This window comes from Oncorhynchus gorbuscha, linkage group LG16 (assembly GCF_021184085.1).
Source record: "Oncorhynchus gorbuscha isolate QuinsamMale2020 ecotype Even-year linkage group LG16, OgorEven_v1.0, whole genome shotgun sequence".
Lineage (NCBI taxonomy): Eukaryota > Metazoa > Chordata > Actinopteri > Salmoniformes > Salmonidae > Oncorhynchus > Oncorhynchus gorbuscha.
Window position 1 is genome coordinate 97,646,547 of NC_060188.1, and position 25,958 is coordinate 97,672,504.

The 25,958-nt window shown below is 40.8% G+C and overlaps 1 protein-coding gene across 1 annotated transcript in view; it reads left to right on the forward strand.

Annotated features, from left to right (window-relative positions):
• The window catches only part of LOC124000763 (ephrin type-A receptor 5), a 199,875-nt gene that overhangs the window by 121,878 nt on the left and 52,039 nt on the right, over positions 1–25,958 (forward strand). The window contains exons 6-9 of the mRNA XM_046307354.1: positions 7,210–7,334; positions 8,910–9,069; positions 10,562–10,664; positions 23,470–23,537. Coding sequence (XP_046163310.1) covers positions 7,210–7,334; positions 8,910–9,069; positions 10,562–10,664; positions 23,470–23,537 — 456 coding nt within the window. The remainder of the gene's footprint in view (positions 1–7,209; positions 7,335–8,909; positions 9,070–10,561; positions 10,665–23,469; positions 23,538–25,958) is intronic.

Here is a 25,958-nt window from a genome sequence, read left to right on the forward strand (position 1 = left end):
CAGGTGGGATAGGGCGGTGTGCATTGCAACGTCGATTGCATCGTCCGTGGATCTGTATATTATTTGTAGTGGGTCAAGGGTGGGGTGGAGGTGATATAGGCCTTGACCTACAAAGCACTTCATGATGACAGATGTTACCTCTCACGCTGTCTGTATCTCTCTGTCTGTATCTCTCTGTCTGTATCTCTCTGTCTGTATCTCCCTCTGTCTGTATCTCTCTGTCTGTATCTCCCTCTGTCTGTATCTCTCTGTCTGTATCTCCCTCTGTCTGTATCTCTCTGTCTGTATCTCCCTCTCTCTCTCTGTCTGTATCTCCTCTCCCTCTCTCTCTGTCTGTATCTCCCTCTCTCTCTCTGTCTGCATCTCCCTCTCTCTCTCTGTCAATTCAATTCAATTCAAGGGCTTTATTGGCATGGGAAACATGTGTTAACATTGCCAAAGTAAGTGATGTAGATAATATATATAAAGTGAATATATAAAGTGAAATAAACAATAAATTAACATAAACATTACACATACAGAAGTTTCAAAACAATAAATAATATATGCCATTTAGCAGACGCTTTTATCCAAAGCGACTTACAGTCATGTGTGCATACATTCTACGTATGGGTGGTCCCGGGGATCGAACCCAATAAAGACATTACAAATGTCATATTATATATATATATATACAGTGTTTTAACAATGTACAAATGGTTAAAGGACACAAGATAAAATAAATAAGCATAAATATGGGTTGTATTTACAATGGTGTTTGTTCTTCACTGGTTGCCCTTTGTCTCTATCTCCCTCTCTCTGTCTATATCTCTGTTTTTATCTCCCTCTCTCTGTCTATATCTCTGTTTTTATCTCCCTCTCTCTGTCTATATCTCTGTTTTTATCTCCCTCTCTCTGTCTATATCTCTGTTTTTATCTCCCTCTGTCTGTATCTCCATTTCTCTGTCTCTCTCTCTCTCATCTTTCTTTTCCTATTTTCTCATGCCCTCCCTCCCATTTCTCCCCCATGCCTCGAGATTGGAGAGCTAAGGATACTGTTTCAGGCTTTTAAGATAGGAGTGATTATAGTTTATAGTCTGGACAGAAAGAGGGGATACAGTTTCTCTGGATGGAAGAAGCAGCTGTATTTTCTCCTTTGTTTTAGGTGAACCTATTGAAATGTAACCGCTGTGTAGTTAGTACCTCGTTAGGATAGGATCGTTTCAGTATTACTTAACATCTCTTTATCTCACCGTTCCACTTGGTCACTTCCACTGAGGAGCACAGGGCTCTCATTTCCTCTAGATGGATGTCTGCTCTGTAATGAATCGAGAAGATACAGTCTCTGTCTTTTTTTTATTTGTGTGAAAAGCTTTTGCAATGTCAAAATAGAGAATGAAACCAGAGTACAACAATATTTGAATTGTAGATTGTCCTCAAGAAAATACCATTTTAAATATATGAAAATTAGACATTTGCAAAGCAGAAATTGTTCTGAACTAGCCTGTCACTTAAGTCATTTAAGGATGTCCTTACTAAAACAAACTTTTAACCAGGGCCCAGAGGGGACAGGGCACTGCAGTATATAGGCACTGTAGAGGGTATAGGGTGCTATTTCAGATGGGGCAGGGCACTGCAGTATATAGTGCACTACTTTAGACAAGAGACCTATGGAACCCTATTCCCTATATAGTGCCCTACTTTAGACCAGGGCACTAGTGTGTACTACATAGTGAATACTGTGCCTTTTGGGATGCATTCCAAAGTTTTTCAACACAATATTAAAGTAATGCTGAGCAGAGGTGGGACCAAGCTACTATTATTCAAGTCAAAAGCAAGTCTCAAGTCACTCGTGGTCCTTCTGTAGCTCAGTTGGTAGAGCATGGCGCTTGTAATGCCAGGGTAGTGGGTTCAATCCCCGGGACCACCCATACGTAGAATGTATGCACACATGACTGTAAGTCGCTTTGGATAAAAGCGTCTGCTAAATGGCATTTATTATTATTATTATTACAAGGTCCAAGTCGCAAGTCGAGTCCCAAGTAGAACGTGTCGAGTCTTGAGTCAAGTCCAAATCAATCATTCACTAGTTGTGTCAGATCTAGTTGTGTCAGATCTAGTTGTGTCAGATCTAGGTGTGTCAGATCTAGTTGTGTCAGATCTAGTTGTGTCAGATCTAGTTGTGTCAGATCTAGGTGTGTCAGATCTAGGTGTGTCAGATCTAGGTGTGTCAGATCTAGGTGTGTCAGATCTAGTTGTGTCAGATCTAGTTGTGTCAGATCTAGGTGTGTCAGATCTAGTTGTGTCAGATCTAGTTGTGTCAGATCTAGGTGTGTCAGATCTAGTTGTGTCAGATCTAGTTGTGTCAGATCTAGTTGTGTCAGATCTAGGTGTGTCAGATCTAGGTGTGTCAGATCTAGTTGTGTCAGATCTAGTTGTGTCAGATCTAGTTGTGTCAGATCTAGTTGTGTCAGATCTAGGTGTGTCAGATCTAGGTGTGTCAGATCTAGGTGTGTCAGATCTAGTTGTGTCAGATCGAGTAAAGATAGTATCTCTACATGTAATGACTGTGTATTTATTGCGGATACCAGAAAATCCTTTTCATTATTTTGATTATGTAAAAATTCATTTTTAAAACAAATTCCCAAATGCAAGCTTCATAAATAAATGATCGTTTTTCAAGCACTTTCATATTGTTGCTTGATGTCACATTGCTGGTTATCGATGTAAACAGTTCAATTTCTTGATCACCACATTTCTTTGGAGCTGCATATTTATTATGGCGATCCTCTTTCACTACATTTTGACATTTGCACTGCACCCGATCCTATAGCTGTCAATGATTTGTATTAGATGACTAACAGGGGGCGCTGTGTCAAAGCCCCCCATTGTACGTGTTTTATGTGGTCACTAATATAAATGTAAATGAACCATGTCCACACTAATGATGATGACTGGTCAGTGGTCAATTAGTCAAGCTTCATTACAAGCTTCCAATAGGCCTACAGTAGTCAGCAGTCAAGACTGCTTCATTTTAGATTTGAAATATTTTTTTTGACAATAATTTGGTCCAGTACTGTAGGCCCATTGGTCCAGTACTGTAGGACTATTGGTCCAGTACTGTAGGACTATTGGTCCAGTACTGTAGGTCTATTGGTCCAGTACTGTAGGTTTATTGGTCCAGTACTGTAGGTCTATTGGTCCAGTACTGTAGGCCTATTGGTCCAGTACTGTAGGCCCATTGGTCCAGTACTGTAGGTCTATTGGTCCAGTACTGTAGGCCCATTGGTCCAGTACTGTAGGTCTATTGGTCCAGTACTGTAGGCCCATTGGTCCAGTACTGTAGGCCCATTGGTCCAGTACTGTAGGCCTATTGGTCCAGTACTGTAGGCCCATTGGTCCAGTACTGTAGGTCTATTGGTCCAGTACTGTAGGTCTATTGGTCCAGTACTGTAGGCCCATTGGTCCAGTACTGTAGGACTATTGGTCCAGTACTGTAGGTCTATTGGTCCAGTACTGTAGGTCTATTGGTCCAGTACTGTAGGACTATTGGTCCAGTACTGTAGGCCTATTGGTCCAGTACTGTAGGCCCATTGGTCCAGTACTGTAGGTCTATTGGTCCAGTACTGTAGGCCCATTGGTCCAGTACTGTAGACCTATTGGTCCAGTACTGTAGGTCTATTGGTCCAGTACTGTAGGTCTATTGGTCCAGTACTGTAGGTCTATTGGTCCAGGACTGTAGGCCCATTGGTCCAGTACTGTAGGTCTATTGGTCCAGTACTGTAGGACTATTGGTCCAGTACTGTAGGACTATTGGTCCAGTACTGTAGGTCTATTGGTCCAGTACTGTAGGACTATTGGTCCAGTACTGTAGGACTATTGGTCCAGTACGGTAGGTCTATTGGTCCAGTACGGTAGGTCTATTGGTCCAGTACTGTAGGTCTATTGGTCCAGTACTGTAGGACTATTGGTCCAGTACTGTAGGCTTATTGGTCCAGTACGGTAGGTCTATTGGTCCAGTACTATGTTAGAAACCAGATCAAATAGGTGAAGGTATAAATATAACATACTAATTTTATGAAAACAATGCCTTCAAAAAGGTTACAGCCTTATTCTAAAATGTATTAAATCGTTTTTTATCATCAAAAAGCACAATACTCCATAATGACAAAGTGAAAATAGATTTCTAGAAAATGTTGCTAATTTGTTATAAATAAAAAAAGATCACATTTACATAAGTATTCAGACCCTTTACTCAGTACTTTGTTGAAGCACCTTTGGCGGTGTCTGGTTCCCAATCAGAGACAGCTGTTTATCGTTGTCTCTGATTGGGGATCATATTTAGGTTTCCATTTTCCTCATTTGTGTTGTGAGATCTTGATGTTTAGTTGCTGTACTAATTTGTGTAACTTCACGTTTCGTTCGTTGTTTTCTTTTGTTTTTAAGTGTTGCATTATTAAAAGAGAATGTAACCATACCACGCTGCGCCTTGGTCTCACTCATACGACGATCGTGACAGAAGATCCACCAAAAATGGACCAAGCAGCGTGTTCAGGAAGAGTGGGAGGAGACCCTGGATGGAGCAGGACCCTGGATGTAGGCCGGGGAGTATCGCTGTCCTAAGGAGGAGATAGAGGCAGCGAAAGAGGAACGGCGATGATACGAGGAGATAGCTCAACGGAGCAAGCATGAGAGACAACCCTAAGAAATGGAGCCGGTCAGGGAGTCGAGTGAGAGGCTCAAGATTCCGGCATTGAGAGCGCTGCAGAGCAGGCGTGCTGAGGTGCGTGTCATCAGCCCGGTGCCACCTGTGCCGGTCCCAAGCATCAGGTCTCCAGTGCGCCTTCACAGCCCAGTGCGTCCTTTGCTAGCTTCCTGCACTTGCCGGGCTGGAGTGAGCATCCAGTCAGGAAGGGTTGTGCCAGTTCTGCACTATAGACCTCTAGTGCACCTCCACAGTCCAGTACGTCCTCTGCCTCCTCTCCGCGCTCATCAGCCCGGTACCACCAGTGCCGGCACCACGCATCAGGCCTCCAGTGCGCCTCCACAGTCCAGAGCTTCAGACGACAGTTTCCAGTCCAGAGCTTCCGGCGACGGTTCCCAGTCCAGAGCTTCCGGTGACGGCCCACAGTCCGGAACCTCCAACGACGGCCCACAGTTCGGAACCTCCAACGACGGTCCCCAGTCAGAGGCCTCCAGCGACGAGCTGCAGTCTAGAGTCTTCAGCCACAGAAGCGTAAGGAGGGGGGGGCTGCTTCCAGAACCGGAGCCGCCACCGAGGGTTGATGCCCACTCAGACCCTCCCCTATAGGTTCAGGTTTGCGGCCGGGAGTCCGCACCTTTGGGGGGAGGGGGGGGGGGGGGATACTGTCACGCCCTGACCTTAGATATCTCTGCTTTTCTATATATTTTGGTTAGGTCAGGGTGTGACTAGGGTGGGTACGTTGTTGTCCTGTTAGAAGGTGACCCTTCGCCCCAGTCGGAGGTCCTGAGCGCTCTGGAGCAGGTTTTCACCAAGGATCTCTCAGTACTTTGCTCCGTTCATCTTTCCCTCTATCCTCTCCCAGTCCCTTCCGCTGTAAAACATCCCCACAGTATGATGCTGCCACCACCATGCTTCACCGTAGGGATGGTGCCAGGTTTCCTCCAGATGTGACGCTTGGCAAGGAGGCCAAAGACTTCAATCAGAAGTCTGAGAGTCTTCAAGTGCGATTTGACAACTCCAAGTGGGCTGTCATGTGCCGCTTACTGAAGAGTGGCTTATGTCTGGCCACTATACCATAAGGCCTGATTGGTGGAGTGCTGCAGAGATGGTTGTCCTTCTGGAAGGTTCTCCTTCTCCACAGAGGAACTCTAGAGTTCTGTCGGGTTCTTGGTCACCTCCCTGACCAATGCCCTTCTCCCCCGATTGCTCAGTTTAGCCTGGCAACCATCTCAAGGAAGAGTCTCAATGGTTCCAAACGTCTTACATTTTAGATTGATGGAAGCCAATGTGTTCTTGGGGACCTTCAATGCTGTAGAAATGTTTTGGTACCCTTCCCCAGATCTGTGCATCGACACAATCCTGTCTCAGAGCTCTACGGACAATTTCCTTCGACCTCATAACTTGATTTTTGTGGGACCTTATATAGACAGGTGTGTGTCTTTCCAAATCATGTCCAATCAATTGAATTTACCACAAGTGGCCAAATCAAGATGTAGAAACATCTCAAGGATGATCAATGGAAGCAGGATGCTCCTGAGCCCAATTTCTAGTCTCATAGCAAAGGGTATTTCTGTTTTTTATATTTAATAAATATGCAAACATTTCTAATGACCTGTTTTCGCTTTGTCATTATGGTGTATTGTGTGTAGAATGCTATTTTTTTTAAATCCATTTTATAACAAGGCTATAACGTAACAAAATGTGGAAAGAAGGGAAGGGGTCTGAATACTTTCCTAAGTATATGTATGTAGCCAGTGAAACCAGTGAAACTTTGTATGAAAAATATGTATTTTTCCCATTGAGTTTCATACTTGCAATGCCCCACAACCTTCTTCACTTTGATAACCAATGTGTTAGCTCACTCGACCTGTGTTGATTGACAGTTTGCTTGTCCAATCAGAGGGCTGAGTATGCATTTCACTTTCAAATCTGCATGTTTTGTGCAATTTTTTTGGCAATTCTGCGCCAACTGTCCACGTAGACTCTGTGCCACAAAATGACAAAACATTAAGAAACCTGGCCAGATAATTTCAAGTCATCATCATCCTGAGTTTCGGGGCTCCAAGTCCAAGTTAAGTCTGAAGTTATTTTATTTTCTATCAAGTCAAGTCTCAAGTCATCATGTCATGTGACTGGAGTCCACACCTCTGGTTCTAAGCTACTACTAATGATATACTGTGTATACATTATGGAGAGGAAATCTAATCAATATAGGATAGTAGTTTGTCATTAGTGAATGCTTCTTAGCCTTTGCCTGATCTCTGTGTACATTACTACAATGTGTGACATCCATACCATTGTGTCTGTGTTTGCGACCTGTATTGTTTAGTGTTCAGTGAGAATAGTGTCTGAGATGTTGCTACGCTGTGTGTGTGTGTGTGTGTGTGTGTGTGTGTGTGTGTGTGTGTGTGTGTGTGTGTGTGTGTGTGTGTGTGTGTGTGTGTGTGCGTGTGCGTGTGCGTGTGTGTGTGTGTGCTTTAGAAATACATTGGATTGATTGGTTTCTCTTTGTTCCTCTGCTTTAGCCCCGTCTCCTGTGAGTGTGGTGCGGAAAGGGAATTCTGGGAAGAACAGTATCTCTGTGTCGTGGCAGGAGCCAGACAGACCCAACGGGATAATCCTGGAGTACGAGATCAAATACTTTGAGAAGGTACAACTAACCCTCAAACAATCAGCAACTACCCACAACCTCCTACAATTATATATAGCTACCTACATACTACAACCTCACAAAACTACCTAGAATTACCAATACCTACAATTACCTGCAGCTTCCTACCTACATACTACAACCTCACCAAATGCATGCTTTTCAACCGTTCGCTGCCTGCACCCGCACGCCCGGCTAGCGTCACCACCCTGGATGGTTCCGACCTAGAATATGTGGTCCTTCTGTAGCTCAGTTGGTAGAGCATGTCGCTTGTAACGCAAGGGTAGTGGGTTCGATCCCCGGACCACCCATACGTAGAATGTATGCACACATGACTGTAAGTAGCTTTGGATAAAAGCGTCTGCTAAATGGCATATATTATTATTATTATTATTATTATTACATCTATAAGTACCTAGGTGTCTGTAAGCTCTCCTTCCAGACTCATATCAAACATCTCCAATCTAAAATCAAATCTAGAGTCTGCTTTCTATTCCGCACCAAAGCCTCCTTCACTCACGCCGCCAAACTTACCCTAGTAAAACTGACTATCCTACCGATCCTCGACTTCGGCGATGTCATCTGCAAAATAGCTTCCAATACTCTACTCAGCAAACTAGATGCAGTTTATCACAGTGCCATCCGTTTTGTTACTAAAGCACCTTATACCACCCACCACTGCGACCTGTATGCTCTAGTCGGCTGGCCCTCGCTACATATTCGTCGCCAGACCCACTGGCTCCAGATCATCTACAAGTCCATGCTAGGTAAAGCTCCGCCTTATCTCAGTTCACTGGTCACGATGGCAACACCCACCCGTAGCACGTGCTCCAGCAGGTGTATCTCACTGATCATCCCTAAAGCCAACACCTAATTTGGCCGCCTTTCGTTCCAGTTCTCTGCTGCCTGTGACTGGAACGAATTGCAGTTGGAGACTTTTATCTCCCTCACCAACTTCAAACATCTGCTATCTGAGAAGCTAACCGATCGCTGCAGCTGTACATAGTCTATCGGTAAATAGCCCACCCAATTTACCTACCTCATCCCCATACTGTTTATATTTATTTACTTTTCTGCTTTTTTGCACACCAATATCTCTACCTGTACATGACCATCTGATCATTTATCACTCCAGTGTTAATCTGCAAAATTGTAATTATTCGCCTACCTCCTCATGCCTTTTGCACACAATGTATATAGACTCTTTTTTTCGACTGTGTTATTGACTTGTTAATTGTTTACTCCATGTGTAACTCTGTGTTGTCTGTTCACACTGCTATGCTTTATCTTGGCCAGGTCGCAGTTGTAAATGAGAACTTGTTCTCAACTAGCCTACCTGGTTAAATAAAGGTGAAATAAAAAAAATAAAAAAAATAAAAAAACTACCTAGAATTACCAATACCTACAATTACGTACAATTCCTTACAACTACCTCGAACTAACTACAACTACCTCCAATTACCTGCAGCTACCTACGTACATACTACAACCTCACAAAGGTAGCAAGTAGCCTAGGGGTTAGCACACACACACACACACATTCATCCTTGTGGCTTTCTCTGGGCTTTCTCCTAGGACCAGGAAACCAGCTACACCATCATCAAGTGCAAGGAAACAGAAATCGTAGCTGACGGGCTGAAGCCATCATCAGTCTACATATTCCAGATCAGAGCCAGAACATCAGCCGGGTACGGAGGATTCAGCCGACGCTTCGAGTTTGAGACCAGCCCCTACTGTAAGTTATGCATTTATATAGATAATACACACATGCTGTGTAAAACCTTGATCTGTGTAAAACCTTGATCTGTGTAAAGCCTTGTTCTCTGTAAAGCCTTGTTCTGTGTAAAGCCTTGATCTGTGTAAAGCCTTGATCTGTGTAAAGCCTTGTTCTCTGTAAAGCCTTGTTCTGTGTAAAGCCTTGATCTGTGTAAAGCCTTGATCTGTGTAAAGCCTTGATCTGTGTAAAGCCTTGTTCTCTGTAAAGCCTTGTTCTGTGTAAAGCCTTGATCTGTGTAAAGCCTTGATCTGTGTAAAGCCTTGTTCTCTGTAAAGCCTTGTTCTCTGTAAAACCTTGTTCTGTGTAAAGCCTTGATCTGTGTAAAACCTTGATCTGTGTAAAACCTTGATCTGTGTAAAACCTTGATCTGTGTAAAGCCTTGTTCTCTGTAAAGCCTTGTTCTCTGTAAAACCTTGTTCTGTGTAAAGCCTTGATCTGTGTAAAACCTTGATCTGTGTAAAACCTTGATCTGTGTAAAACCTTGATCTGTGTAAAGCCTTGTTCTCTGTAAAGCCTTGTTCTCTGTAAAGCCTTGTTCTCTGTAAAGCCTTGTTCTCTGTAAAGCCTTGTTCTGTGTAAAGCATTGATCTGTGTAAAGCATTGATCTGTGTAAAGCATTGTTCTGTGTAAAGCATTGATCTGTGTAAAGCATTGATCTGTGTAAAGCATTGATCTGTGTAAAGCATTGTTCTGTGTAAAGCATTGTTCTGTGTAAAGCATTGATCTGTGTAAAGCATTGATCTGTGTAAAGCATTGATCTGTGTAAAGCATTGTTCTGTGTAAAGCATTGTTCTGTGTAAAGCATTGATCTGTGTAAAGCATTGATCTGTGTAAAGCATTGTTCTGTGTAAAGCATTGATCTGTGTAAAGCATTGATCTGTGTAAAGCATTGTTCTGTGTAAAGCATTGATCTGTGTAAAGCATTGATCTGTGTAAAGCCTTGTTCTGTGTAAAGCATTGATCTGTGTAAAGCATTGATCTGTGTAAAGCATTGTTCTGTGTAAAGCATTGATCTGTGTAAAGCATTGATCTGTGTAAAGCCTCCCCGGAAAATATATTGCATGATTACACCAGGCATGTAGGTCTGTTTAGTATAGGTCCTATATAGACTGTTTAGTATAGGACCTATAGACTGTTTAGTATAGGTCCTATATAGACTGTTTAGTATAGGTCCTATATAGACTGTTTAGTATAGGACCTATAGACTGTTTAGTATAGGACCTATATAGACTGTTTAGTATAGGACCTATATAGACTGTTTAGTATAGGACCTATATAGACTGTTTAGTATAGGTCCTATATAGACTGTTTAGTATAGGACCTATAGACTGTTTAGTATAGGACCTATATAGACTGTTTAGTTTTGGACGTACATAGACTGTTTACTGTAGGACCTCCATGGACTGTAATGTTTCAGCCTCCCCACTAACAGTCTGCCATACCCCAGCAGTAGCGGCATCCAGTGACCAGTCTCAGTTCCCCATCGTCGCTGTGGTCATCACTGTAGGAGTTATTCTACTGGCCCTGGTGACTGGCTTACTGCTTAGTGGAAGGTAAGATATCTCTTTCACCCTGGCTGTGTCCCTGTCTGTATCCCTGTCTCTGTACCCTGCCTTGTCCCTGTCTGTGTCCCCTTCCCTGTCCCTGTCTGTGTCCCCTTCCCTGTCCCTGTCTGTGTCCCCTTCCCTGTCCCTGTCTGTGTCTCTGTCTCTAAGTGTTTTAGGTAACTCTGGTCATGTTATGTTAGCTGATGAACTAACAGGCTTTACCATGTGTCTGGTGTGTGAAGGCTACGGCATGGGGAGGATGGGGCTGTTCTCATACAAATACAGTCATGATTTCTGTCATTCTATTCTATGGATGTTCCACAATACCCTCACAGGAAGCTGAGGCAGAGACAATATCCTGTTTCTCGCACGCTGCACAGGTTACTTTGCATGACAATATCACCACCATAGAGCAACAACAAAACCAACAGTCACTTTGACTAGCCTGCTGCTGGCAACAACAATACTAACAGTGACTGGCCTGCTGCAGACAACAACAATACCAACCGTCACTATGACTGGCCGGCTGCAGACAACAACAATACCAACCGTCACTATGACTGGCCGGCTGCAGACAACAACAATACCAACAGTCACTATGACTGGCCGGCTGCAGACAACAACAATACCAACAGTCACTATGACTGGCCTGCTGCTGACAACAACAATACCAACAGTCACTATGACTGGCCTGCTGCTGACAACAACAATACCAACAGTCACTATGACTGGCCTGCTGCTGACAACAACAATACCAACAGTCACTATGACTGGCCTGCTGCTGACAACAACAATACCAACAGTCACTATGACTGGCCTGCTGCTGACAACAACAATACTAACAGTCACTATGACTGGCCTGCTGCTGACAACAACAATACTAACAGTCACTATGACTGGCCTGTTGCTGACAACAACAATACTAACAGTCACTATGACTGGCCTGCTGCTGACAACAACAATACCAACAGTCACTATGACTGGCCTGCTGCTGACAACAACAATACCAACAGTCACTATGACTGGCCTGTTGCAGACAACAACAATACTAACACCGTAGAGCAACAAGGTCACTCATGACTGGCCAGACAGTGTTCTATTCACAGGGTTCAATAATAACCAATATTCAGTCACTATGACTGGCCTGTTGCAGACAACAACAATACTAACACCGTAGAGCAACAAGGTACCATTTGCATCATTTCTGCCACAGAAGAAAAATAATAACACAGACAGTGTTCAATATTCACAGGGTTCAATATTAACAGGGTTCAATATTCACTGGGTTCAATATTAACAGGGTTCAATGTTCACTGGGTTCAATATTCACTGGGTTCAATATTCACAGGGTTCAATATTCACCGGGTTCAATATTCACAGGGTTCAATATTCAGAGGGTTCAATATTCACAGGGTTCAATATTCACAGGGTTCAATATTCACAGGGTTCAATATTCACCGGGTTCAATATTCACCGGGTTCAATATTCACAGGTTTCTATATTAACAGGGTTCAATATTCACAGGGTTCAATATTCACAGGGTTCAATATTCACGGGGTTCAATATTCACAGGGTTCAATATTCACCGGGTTCGATATTCACAGGGTTCAATATTCACCAGGTTCAATATTCACCAGGATCAATATTTGGCCAATTCAATATTCTCATTATATCCAACACAATAACATTAAACTCTGAATACAGTTTAATAAGGACATCTTTCCTAAGGCCTACTTTAGGTTGCTATCTTCAACCTGTGCAATTCCTGCACTCTGTGTTTTACCTGTCTACTGTTTCTGTGTTTTACCTTTCTACTGTTTCTGGGTTTCACCTGTCTACTGTTTCTGTGTTTTAACTGTCTACTGTTTCTGTGTTTTACCTGTCTACTGTTTCTGGGTTTTACCTGTCTACTGTTTCTGTGTTTTACCTGTCTACTGTTTCTGTGTCTTACCTGTCTACTGTTTTACCTGTCTACTGTTTCTGTGTTTTACCTGTCTACTGTTTCTGTGTTTTACCTGTCTACTGTTTTACCTGTCTACTGTTTCTGTGTTTTACCTGTCTACTGTTTCTGTGTTTTACCTGTCTACTGTTTCTGTTTCTGTGTTTTACCTGTCTACTGTTTCTGTGTTTTACCTGTCTACTGTTTCTGTTTTACCTGGTCTGTGTTTTACCTGTCTACTGTTTCTGTTTTACCTGTCTACTGTTTCTTTTACCTGTCTACTGTTTCTGTGTTTTACCTGTCTACTGTTTCTGGTTTTACCTGTCTTTTCTCTGTTTTACCTGTCTACTGTTTCTGTGTTTTACCTGTCTACTGTTTCTGTGTTTTACCTGTCTACTGTTTCTGTGTTTTACCTGTCTACTGTTTCTGTGTTTTACCTGTCTACTGTTTCTGTGTTTTACCTGTCTACTGTTTTACCTGTCTACTGTTTCTGTGTTTTACCTGTCTACTGTTTTACCTGTCTACTGTTTTTGGGTTTCACCTGTCTACTGTTTCTGGGTCTTACCTGTCTACTGTTTTACCTGTCTACTGTTTCTGTGTTTTACCTGTCTACTGTTTCTGTGTTTTACCTGTCTACTGTTTCTGTTTTACCTGTCTACTGTTTCTGTGTTTTACCTGTCTACTGTTTCTGTGTTTTACCTGTCTACTGTTTCTGTGTTTTACCTGTCTACTGTTTCTGTGTTTTACCTGTCTACTGTTTCTGTGTTTTACCTGTCTACTGTTTCTGTGTTTTACCTGTCTACTGTTTCTGTGTTTTACCTGTCTACTGTTTCTGTGTTTTACCTGTCTACTGTTTCTGTGTTTTACCTGTCTACTGTTTCTGTGTTTTACCTGTCTACTGTTTTACCTGTCTACTGTTTCTGTGTTTTACCTGTCTACTGTTTCTGTGTTTTACCTGTCTACTGTTTCTGTGTTTTACCTGTCTACTGTTTCTGTGTTTTACCTGTCTACTGTTTCTCTGTTTTACCTGTCTACTGTTTCTGTTTTACCTGTCTGTTTACTGTTTCTGTGTTTTACCTGTCTACTGTTTTACCTGTCTACTGTTTCTGTGTTTTACCTGTCTACTGTTTCTGTGTTTTACCTGTCTACTGTTTCTGTGTTTTACCTGTCTACTGTTTCTGGGTTTTACCTGTCTACTGTTTCTGTGTTTTACCTGTCTACTGTTTCTGTGTTTTACCTGTCTACTGTTTCTGTGTTTTACCTGTCTACTGTTTCTGTGTTTTACCTGTCTACTGTTTCTGGGTCTTACCTGTCTACTGTTTTACCTGTCTACTGTTTCTGTGTTTTACCTGTCTACTGTTTCTGGGTTTTACCTGTCTACTGTTTCTGTGTTTTACCTGTTTCTACTGTTTCTGTGTTTGTTTCTGTGTTTTCTGTGTTTTACCTGTCTACTGTTTCTGTGTTTTACCTGTCTACTGTTTTACCTTTCTGTTTCTGTGTTTTACCTGTCTACTGTTTCTGTGTTTTACCTGTCTACTGTTTCTGTGTTTTACCTGTCTACTGTTTTACCTGTCTACTGTTTTACCTGTCTACTGTTTTACCTGTCTACTGTTTCTGTGTTTTACCTGTCTACTGTTTCTGTGTTTTACCTGTCTACTGTTTCTGTGTTTTACCTGTCTACTGTTTCTGTGTTTTACCTGTCTACTGTTTCTTTTACCTGTCTACTGTTTCTGTTTCTGTCTACTGTTTTACCTGTCTACTGTTTCTGTGTTTTACCTGTCTACTGTTTCTGTGTTTTACCTGTCTACTGTTTCTGTGTTTTACCTGTCTACTGTTTCTGTGTTTTACCTGTCTACTGTTTTACCTGTCTACTGTTTCTGTTTTACCTGTCTACTGTTTCTGTGTTTTACCTGTCTACTGTTTCTGTGTTTTACCTGTCTACTGTTTCTGGGTTTTACCTGTCTACTGTTTTACCTGTCTACTGTTTCTGTGTTTTACCTGTCTCTGTCTACTGTTTTCCTGTTTTACCTGTCTACTGTTTTACCTGTCTACTGTTTCTGTGTTTTACCTGTCTACTGTGTTTTACCTGTCTACTGTTTTACCTGTCTACTGTTTCTGTGTTTTACCTGTCTACTGTTTCTGTGTTTTACCTGTCTACTGTTTTACCTGTCTACTGTTTCTTGTTTTACCTGTCTACTGTTTTACCTGTCTACTGTTTCTGTGTTTTACCTGTCTACTGTTTCTGTGTTTTACCTGTCTACTGTTTCTGTGTTTTACCTGTCTACTGTTTCTGTGTTTTACCTGTCTACTGTTTCTGTGTTTTACCTGTCTACTGTTTCTGTGTTTTACCTGTCTACTGTTTCTGGGTTTTACCTGTCTACTGTTTCTGGGTTTTACCTGTCTACTGTTTCTGGGTTTTACCTGTCTACTGTTTTACCTGTCTACTGTTTCTGGGTTTTACCTGTCTACTGTTTCTGTGTTTTACCTGTCTACTGTGTCTGGGTTTTACCTGTCTACTGTTTCTGTTTCTGTGTTTTACCTGTCTACTGTTTCTGTTTTACCTGTCTACTGTTTCTGTGTTTTACCTGTCTACTGTTTCTGTGTTTTACCTGTCTACTGTTTTACCTGTCTACTGTTTTACCTGTCTACTGTTTTACCTGTCTACTGTTTCTGTGTTTTACCTGTCTACTGTTTCTGTGTTTTACCTGTCTACTGTTTTTCTGTCTACTGTTTCTGTGTTTTACCTGTCTACTGTTTCTGTTTTACCTGTCTACTGTTTCTGTCTACTGTTTCTGTTTTACCTGTCTACTGTTTCTGTTTTACCTGTCTACTGTTTTACCTGTCTACTGTTTCTGTGTTTTACCTGTCTACTGTTTCTGTGTTTTACCTGTCTACTGTTTCTGTGTTTTACCTGTCTACTGTTTCTGTGTTTTACCTGTCTACTGTTTCTGTGTTTTACCTGTCTACTGTTTTACCTGTCTACTGTTTCTGGGTTTTACCTGTCTACTGTTTCTGTGTTTTACCTGTCTACTGTTTCTGTGTTTTACCTGTCTACTGTTTCTGTGTTTTGTCTACTGTTTCTGTGTTTTACCTACTGTTTCTACTGTTTCTGTTTTACCTGTCTACTGTTTTACCTGTCTACTATTTCTGGGTTTTACCTGTCTACTGTTTCTGTGTTTTACCTGTCTACTGTTTCTGGGTTTTACCTGTCTACTGTTTCTGGGTTTTACCTGTCTACTGTTTCTGGGTTTTACCTGTCTACTGTTTCTGGGTTTTACCTGTCTACTGTTTCTGGGTTTTACCTGTCTACTGTTTCTGTGTTTTACCTGTCTACTGTTTTACCTGTCTACTGTTTTACCTGTCTACTGTTTTACCTGTCTACTGTTTCTGTGTTTTACCTGTCTACTGTTTCTGTGTTTTACCTGTCTACTGTTTCTGTGTTTTACCTGTCTACTGTTTCTGTGTTTTACCTGTCTACTGTTTCTGGTTTTACCTGTCTACTGTTTTACCTGTCTACTGTTTCTGTGTTTTACCTGTCTACTGTTTCTGTGTTTTACCTGTCTACTGTTTCTGTGTTTTACCTGTCTACTGTTTTCTGTCTACTGTTTTACCTGTCTACTGTTTCTGTGTTTTACCTGTCTACTGTTTCTGTTTCTGTGTTTTACCTGTCTACTGTTTCTGTGTTTTACCTGTCTACTGTTTCTGTGTTTTACCTGTCTACTGTTTCTGTGTTTTACCTGTCTACTGTTTACCTGTCTGTTTCTGTGTTTTACCTGTCTACTGTTTCTGTGTTTTACCTGTCTACTGTTTCTGTTTTACCTGTCTACTGTTTCTGTGTTTTACCTGTCTACTGTTTCTGTGTTTTACCTGTCTACTGTTTCTGTGTTTTACCTGTCTACTGTTTCTGTGTTTTACCTGTTTTCTACTGTGTTTTACCTGTCTACTGTTTCTGTTTTACCTGTCTACTGTTTCTGTTTTACCTGTCTACTGTTTCTGTGTTTTACCTGTCTACTGTTTCTGTGTTTTACCTGTCTACTGTTTCTGTGTTTTACCTGTCTACTGTTTCTGTGTTTTACCTGTCTACTGTTTACTGTTTCTGTGTTTTACCTGTCTACTGTTTCTGTGTTTTACCTGTCTACTGTTTCTGTGTTTTACCTGTCTACTGTTTCTGTTTTACCTGTCTACTGTTTCTGGGTTTTACCTGTCTACTGTTTCTGTGTTTTACCTGTCTACTGTTTTACCTGTCTACTGTTTCTGGGTTTTACCTGTCTACTGTTTCTGGGTTTTACCTGTCTACTGTTTCTGGGTTTTACCTGTCTACTGTTTCTGGGTTTTACCTGTCTACTGTTTCTGGGTTTTACCTGTCTACTGTTTCTGTGTTTTACCTGTCTACTGTTTCTGTGTTTTACCTGTCTACTGTTTTACCTGTCTACTGTTTTACCTGTCTACTGTTTTACCTGTCTACTGTTTCTGTGTTTTACCTGTCTACTGTTTCTGTGTTTTACCTGTCTACTGTTTCTGTCTACTGTTTCTGTGTTTTACCTGTCTACTGTACCTGTCTACTGTTTCTGTGTTTTACCTGTCTACTGTTTCTGTTTTACCTGTCTACTGTTTCTGTGTTTTACCTGTCTACTGTTTTACCTGTCTACTGTTTTGTTTTACCTGTCTACTGTTTTTCTGTGTTTTACCTGTCTACTGTTTCTGTGTTTTACCTGTCTTCTGTTTTACCTGTCTACTGTTTCTGTGTTTTACCTGTCTACTGTTTTACCTGTCTACTGTTTCTGTGTTTTACCTGTCTACTGTTTCTGGGTTTTACCTGTCTGTTTTACCTGTCTACTGTTTTACCTGTCTACTGTTTCTGTGTTTTACCTGTCTACTGTTTCTGGGTTTTACCTGTCTACTGTGTTACCTGTCTACTGTTTCTGTGTTTTACCTGTCTACTGTTTCTGTGTTTTACCTGTCTACTGTTTCTGTGTTTTACCTGTCTACTGTTTCTGTGTTTTACCTGTCTACTGTTTCTGGGTTTTACCTGTCTACTGTTTCTGTGTTTTACCTGTCTACTGTTTCTGTGTTTTACCTGTCTACTGTTTCTGTTTTACCTGTCTACTGTTTCTGTGTTTTACCTGTCTACTGTTTTACCTGTCTACTGTTTACCTGTTTACCTGTCTACTGTTTCTGTGTTTTACCTTTTACCTGTTGTTACTGTCTACTGTTTTACCTGTCTACTGTTTCTGTGTTTTACTGTTTCTGTTTCCTGTCTACTGTTTCTGTTTTACCTGTCTACTGTTTTACCTGTCTACTGTTTCTGTGTTTTACCTGTCTACTGTTTCTGTGTTTTACCTGTCTACTGTTTCTGTGTTTTACCTGTCTACTGTTTCTGTGTTTTACCTGTCTACTGTTTTCTGTCTACTGTCTGTGTTTTACCTGTCTACTGTTTCTGTGTTTTACCTGTCTACTGTTTCTGTGTTTTACCTGTCTACTGTTTTACCTGTCTACTGTTTTACCTGTCTACTGTTTTACCTGTCTACTGTTTCTGTGTTTTACCTGTCTACTGTTTCTGTGTTTTACCTGTCTACTGTTTCTGTGTTTTACCTGTCTACTGTTTCTGTGTTTTACCTGTCTACTGTTTCTGTTTTACCTGTCTACTGTTTTACCTGTCTACTGTTTTACCTGTCTACTGTTTCTGTGTTTTACCTGTCTACTGTTTTCTGTGTTTTACCTGTCTACTGTTTCTGTGTTTTACCTGTCTACTGTTTCTGTGTTTTACCTGTCTACTGTTTCTGTGTTTTACCTGTCTACTGTTTTCTGTCTACTGTTTCTGTTTTACCTGTCTACTGTTTCTGTGTTTTACCTGTCTACTGTTTCTGTGTTTTACCTGTCTACTGTTTCTGTGTTTTACCTGTCTACTGTTTCTACTGTTTTACCTGTCTGTTTACCTGTCTACTGTTTCTGTGTTTTACCTGTCTACTGTTTCTGTGTTTTACCTGTCTACTGTTTCTGTGTTTTACCTGTCTACTGTTTCTGTGTTTTACCTGTCTACTGTTTCTGTGTTTTACCTGTCTACTGTTTCTGTGTTTTTTTTGTCTACTGTTTCTGTGTTTTACCTGTCTACTGTTTCTGTGTTTTACCTGTCTACTGTTTCTGTGTTTTACCTGTCTACTGTTTCTGTGTTTTACCTGTCTACTGTTTCTGGGTTTTACCTGTCTACTGTTTCTGGGTTTTACCTGTCTACTGTTTCTGGGTTTCCTGTCTACTGTTTACTGTTTCTGTGTTTTACCTGTCTACTGTTTTACCTGTCTACTGTTTCTGTGTTTTACCTGTCTACTGTTTCTGGGTTTTACCTGTCTACTGTTTCTGTGTTTTACCTGTCTACTGTTTCTGTGTTTTACCTGTCTACTGTTTCTGGGTTTTACCTGTCTACTGTTTCTGTGTTTTACCTGTCTACTGTTTCTGTGTTTTACCTGTCTACTGTTTCTGTTTTACCTGTCTACTGTTTTACCTGTCTACTGTTTCTGTGTTTTACCTGTCTACTGTTTCTGTGTTTTACCTGTCTACTGTTTCTGTGTTTTACCTGTCTACTGTTTCTGTGTTTTACCTGTCTACTGTTTCTGTGTTTTACCTGTCTACTGTTTTACATGTCTACTGTTTCTGGGTTTTACCTGTCTACTGTTTCTGGGTTTTACCTGTCTACTGTTTCTGTGTTTTACCTGTCTACTGTTTCTGTGTTTTACCTGTCTACTGTTTTACCTGTCTACTGTTTCTGTGTTTTACCTGTCTACTGTTTCTGTGTTTTACCTGTCTACTGTTTCTGTGTTTTACCTGTCTACTGTTTCTGTGTTTTACCTGTCTACTGTTTCTGTGTTTTACCTGTCTACTGTTTCTGTGTTTTACCTGTCTACTGTTTCTGTGTTTTACCTGTCTACTGTTTCTGGGTTTTACCTGTCTACTGTTTCTGTGTTTTACCTGTCTACTGTTTCTGGGTTTTACCTGTCTACTGTTTCTGTGTTTTACCTGTCTACTGTTTCTGGGTTTTACCTGTCTACTGTTTCTGGGTTTTACCTGTCTATGTATTGATTTACAGCAGCAGTATCATCATGGATGTATTGATTTACAACGGCAGTCTGGGAACATCAGGATGTATTGATTTACAACAGCAGTATCATTGTGGATGTATTGATTTACAACAGCAGTATCATTGTGGATGTATTGATTTACAACAGCAGTATCATTGTGGATGTATTGATTTACAACAGCAGTATCATTGTGGATGTATTGATTTACAGCAGTAGTATCATCATGGATGTATTGATTTACAACAGCAGTCTGGGAACATCAGGATGTGGGGGGGGAATGAACTATAGCTAACCAAGGCTGCCAGGTGCACAGTGTTTCCTCCGACAGCTGCGGCTGGCTTCCGGGTTGGATGCACGCTGTGTTAAGAAGCAGTGCGGCTTGGTTGGGTTGTGTATCGGAGGACGCATGACTTTCAACCTTCGTCTCTCCCGAGCTGTACGGAAGTTGTAGCGATGAGACAAGATGGTAGCTACTAAACAATTGGATACCACGAAATTGGGGAGAAAATGGGGTAAACAAACATATGATTTAGGGGAGAATTTTTTTTTTGTGGTTATATAGTATTCTAGTGGTTCTATATTGTAATGTGGTTATATAGTTTAATGGTGGTTATATAGTATAATAGTGGTTATATAGTATTCTGGTGGTTATATAGTGTAATGTGGGTCTATATTATAGTGGTTATATAGTATAATAGTGGCTATTTAGTACAATAGTGGTTATATAGTATAATAGTGGTTCTATAGTATTGTTAGTGTTTATATAGTATAATAGCGGTTATATAGTATAATAGTGGCTATATGCTATAATAGTGGTTCTATAGTATTGTAAGTGGTTCTATAGTATTTAGTATTCTAGTGATTATATAGTATAATAGTGGCTATATAGTGTAATGTGGTTCTATAGTTTAATGGTGGTTATATAGTATAATAGTGGTTATATAGTGTAATGGGTCTATATTATAGTGGTTCTATAGTATAATAGTGGTTATATAGTATTGTTAGTGGTTTTATTGTATAATAGTGGTTATATAGTATAATAGTGGCTATTTAGTACAATAGTGGTTATATAGTATAATAGTGGTTCTATAGTATTGTTAGTGTTTATATAGTATAATAGCGGTTATATAGTATAATAGTGGCTATGTAGTATTGTTTGTGGTTATATAGTATAATAGTGATTATATAGTATAATAGTGGTTGTATAGTATAATAGTCGTTCTACAGTATAATAGTGGCTTTATAGTATAATAGTGGTTATATAGGATTGTTAGTGGTTATATAGTATTGTTAGTGGTTATATAGTATACTAGAGGTTATTTAGTATTCTAGTGATTATATAGTATAATAGTGGCTATATAGTGTAATGATGGCTATATAGTATAATAGTGGTTTGATAGTATAATGGTGGTTCTATAGTATTGTTAGTGGTTATATAGTATAATAGTGGTTATATAGTGGATATATATGTTAATAGGATTTTTATTGTATAAATAAATAGTGTTTATAAAGTGTAATGTGGTTCTATAGCTTAATGGTGGTTATATAGTATAATAGTGGCTATATAGTATAATAGTGGTTATATAGTATAATAGTGGTTATATAGTGTAATGTGGTTCTATAGTTTAATGGTGGTTATATAGTATAATAGTGGTTATATAGTATAATAGTGGTTATATAGTATAATAGTGGTTATATAGTGTAATGTGGTTCTATAGTATAATGGTGGTTATATAGTATAATAGTGGTTATATAGTATTCTAGTGGTTATATAGTGTAATGTGGTTCTATATAGTATAATAGTGGTTATATAATATAATAGTGGTTATATAGTATTCTAGTGGTTCTATAGTGTAATGTGGTTCTTAGTTTATGGTTATATAGTATAATAGTGGTTATATAACATAATAGTGGTTATATAGTATTCTAGTGGTTATATAGTGTAATGTGGGTCTATATTATAGTGGCTATATAGTATAATAGTGGTTATATAATATAATAGTGGTTATATAGTATTCTAGTGGTTCTATAGTGTAATGTGGTTCTATAGTTTAATGGTGGTTATATAGTATAATAGTGGTTATATAACATAATAGTGGTTATATAGTATTCTAGTGGTTATATAGTATACTAGTGGTTATATAGTGTAATGTGGGTCTATATTATAGTGGCTATATAGTATAATAGTGGTTATATAATATAATAGTGGTTATATAGTATTCTAGTGGTTCTATAGTGTAATGTGGTTCTATAGTTTAATGGTGGTTATATAGTATAATAGTGGTTATATAACATAATAGTGGTTATATAGTATTCTAGTGGTTATATAGTATACTAGTGGTTATATAGTGTAATGTGGGTCTATATTATAGTGGTTATATAGTATTCTAGTGGTTATATGCTTGTGAATCAGGGGTTGGGGATAGAGGTATGAGGGAATAGATGGAGTGATAAGAATGCTAATTAATAAACTGATGTAATTGTGTCACTACGGGGGGAAATGAAACGGTAATAGAAGGGGAAGTAGGCTATATCTTCCATCGCCCCTCCCTCCGACTGTGTCTGACTGACTCATCCCTAGGCAACCACAGCCCTGTCCTGTCTTACTGGGATACTACTGCTGTTGATGCCCTCCAAAGTGCCTGTCCTAACTCCCCTCATCCACGGAGGCAAGCCTAGTCCCCATCACCAGACTGCCCTTCAAAATGCCAACCCAATATTCTCAGCAACACCGAGCCAGCGCAGTCCCCAGCTCCAGGCTCTGTGTCCTGTATGGTGGATGGTGTCGTGGCATTTGGAGCAGCTCTGCACTGTGTGTGAACAGGATCAGATTTAAAATCAATGTCCTCACTTTTCATCTGCTTCATCTCGGGTCCATCTTGTCATAATATTGACTTCAGATGTTTGTTTGGAGCACCACTGTAGAGGGATGTTTGCTCCCTATGCAGAGAACGGAGACCAAGAGAGCAGAAAGAGAGATAGAGCAGAGAGAGAGAGCAGAGAGAGAGCAGAGAGAGAGAGAGCAGAGAGAGCAGAGAGAGAGAGAGAGAGAGAGAGAGAGAGCAGAGAGAGAGAGAGCAGAGAGAGAGAGAGAGAGAGAGAGAGAGAGAGAGAGAGAGAGAGAGAGAGAGAGAGAGAGAGAGAGAGAGAGAGAGATGGAATCTCTACTCTCCTGTGTGTGGTTTAGCTCATATAGGATCTCTGCTCTCCTGTGTGTGGTTTAGCTCATATAGGATCTCTGCTCTCCTGTGTGTGGTTTAGCTCATATAGGATCTCTGCTCTCCTGTGTGTGGTTTAGCTCATATAGGATCTCTGCTCTCCTGTGTGTGGTTTAGCTCATATAGGATCTCTGCTCTCCTGTGTGTGTTTTAGCTCATATAGGATCTCTGCTCTCCTGTGTGTGGTTTAGCTCATATAGGATCTCTGCTCTCCTGTGTGGTTTCTCTGCTCTCCTGTGTGTGGTTTAGCTCATATAGGATCTCTGCTCTCCTGTGTGTGGTTTAGCTCATATAGGATCTCTGCTCTCCTGTGTGTGGTTTAGCTCATATAGGATCTCTGCTCTCCTGTGTGTGGTTTAGCTCATATAGGATCTCTGCTCTCCTGTGTGTGGTTTAGCTCATATAGGATCTCTGCTCTCCTATGTGTGGTTTAGCTCATATAGGATCTCTGCTCTCCTGTGTGTGGTTCAGCTCATATAGGATCTCTGCTCTCCTGTGTGTATTTGTGGTTTAGTTTGTGCGCAATGTGTGTGTTGTAACTTGACAGTAATACAGCATCATGTATGTGGTAAATCTCTCAGGCGGTGCGGCTACAGCAAGGCCAAGCAGGAACCTGATGAAGAGAAGATACACTTCCACAACGGCCACAGTAAGTTGCACGCACGCACACAGTATTGTATTCTATACTTCACCACTGACTGTTAAACAGCCATCTCCAGCTCATCAGAGGCTGCTGCCTATAGACATAGATTAGGAATCACTGGCCACTTTAAGGAAATGAAACACGAGCCACTTTACTCATGTCTCCACGTCTGGCATTACTCATCTCATATGTGTAAACTGTACTCTGAACTATTCTACGGTCTCTTAGTCACTTTAATTGTGTGTAAATATTGCATTACTCATCTCATATGTATATACTGTATTCTATACTGTCACCCATCTCATATGTATATCCTGTATTCTATACTACATCACCCATCTCATATGTATATCCTGTATATACTATTCCACTGTGTATTATTAGTCCAATACCGCTCTGACATATATACACATTACCGTTCACAAGTTTGGGGTCACTTAGAAATGTCCTTGTTTTTGAAAGAAAAGCTCATTGTTTTCCATTAAAATAACTTAAAATTGATTAGAAATACATTGTAGACATTGTTAATGTTGTAAATGACTATTGTAGCTGGAAACAGCAGGTTTTTTGTTAATGTAAGAAGTCCATTATCAGCAACCATCACTCCTGTGCTCCAATGGCACGTTGTGTTAGCTAATCCAAGTTTATCATTTTAAAAGGCTAATTGAACATTAGAAAACCCTTTTGCAATTATGTTAGCACAGCTGAAAACGTTTGTTCTGATTAAAGAAGCAATAAAACTGGCCTTGTTTAGAGTATCTGGAGCATCAGCATTTGTGGTTTTGATTACAGGCTGAAAATGTCCAGAAACAAAGAACTTTCTTCTGAAACTCGTCAGTCAATTCTTGTTCTGAGAAATGAAGGCTATTCCATGTGAGAAATTTCCAACGCAGTGTACTACTCCCTTCACAGAACAGTGCAAACTGGCTCTAACCAGAATAGAAAGAGGAGTGGTAGGCCCCGGTGCACAACTGAGCAAGAGGACAAGTACATTAGAGTGTCTAGTTTGAGAAACAGACTCCTCACAAGTCCTCAACTGGCAGCTTCATTAAATAGTACCCACAAAACACCAGTCGCAACATCAACAGTGAAGAGGCGACCCTGGGATGCTGGCCTTCGAGGCAGAGTTCCTCTGTCCAGTCTCAACGTCAACAGTGAAGAGGCGACCCTGGGATGATGGCCTTCAGGCAGAGTTCCCCTGTCCAGTCTCAACGTCAACAGTGAAGAGGCGACCCTGTGATGATGGCCTTCAGGCAGAGTTCCCCTGTCCAGTCTCAACGTCAACAGTGAAGAGACGACTCCAGGATGCTGGTCTTCTAGGCAGAGTTCGTATCCAGACTGGCCAATAAAGTCTCAACTAAACACAGACACTGGACAGAGGACGACCCTTGAAAAAATGCTGGACAGACTAATCAGGCAGAGTTCCCCTGTCCAGTCTCAACGTCAACAGTGAAGAACAACCCTGTGACAATGAAAAAATGTAAATATTCTGGAGGAGTGAACCATCTGTCATGTCATCAACGTCAACAGGCAATGTGATGGACTCCAGGATGCTTTAGTGGTGGTTCTAGGGAGATGTTACAGGGTCAAAGGGATCTTAAAGAAGGAAGGCTATCTCCATTTTGCAGCACTATGTCATACCCTTCAAAGATCCTAAGACAGGCAACTGACCAAAAGCACAGACAAACTATGCAAGAACTATTTAGGGAAGAAGCAGTCAGCTGGTATTCTGTCTATAGTGGAGTGGCCAGCACAGTCACCTATCTAAGTTATTGAGCTGTTTGGATCACTTGAATGGTAACTATTAGTGAGACAGCAGTAAATTCTGTAAATATGCTGGAGTCACCTGAACCATTGAGCTCTGTCAGCTTGCATGGGTGGAGCCAGCAAGCTGTATTCTGATGGGTCAGCACAGTCAGTGCTTTGAGCTGGTGGGGAGCAGCTTGACCGGGTAACTATGTAGGAGCCAGCAGGGTCAGCTGGATTCTGTCTATAATGGAGTAGCCAGCACAGTCACCAGATCCCAACCCTATTGAGCTGTTTGGGAGCAGCTTGACTATGTCAACCTGTAGGGAGCCAGCAGTAAGCTGGCCAATTTCCTCTACAACAGGACAATACCAGAAACCCTATTGAGCTGTTGTGGGAGCAAACTATGCAAGTAAATATTTAGGGAAGCCAGCAGTCAGCTGGTATTCTGTCTATAATGGAGTAGCCAGCACAGTCACCAGATCCCAACCCTATTGAGCTGTTGTGGGAGCAGCTTGACCGTATGGTAACTATGTAGGGAGCCAGCAGTCAGCTGGTATTCTGTCTATAATGGAGTAGCCAGCACAGTCACCAGATCCCAACCCTATTGAGCTGTTGTGGGAGCAGCTTGACCGTATGGTAACTATGTAGGGAGCCAGCAGTCAGCTGGTATTCTGTCTA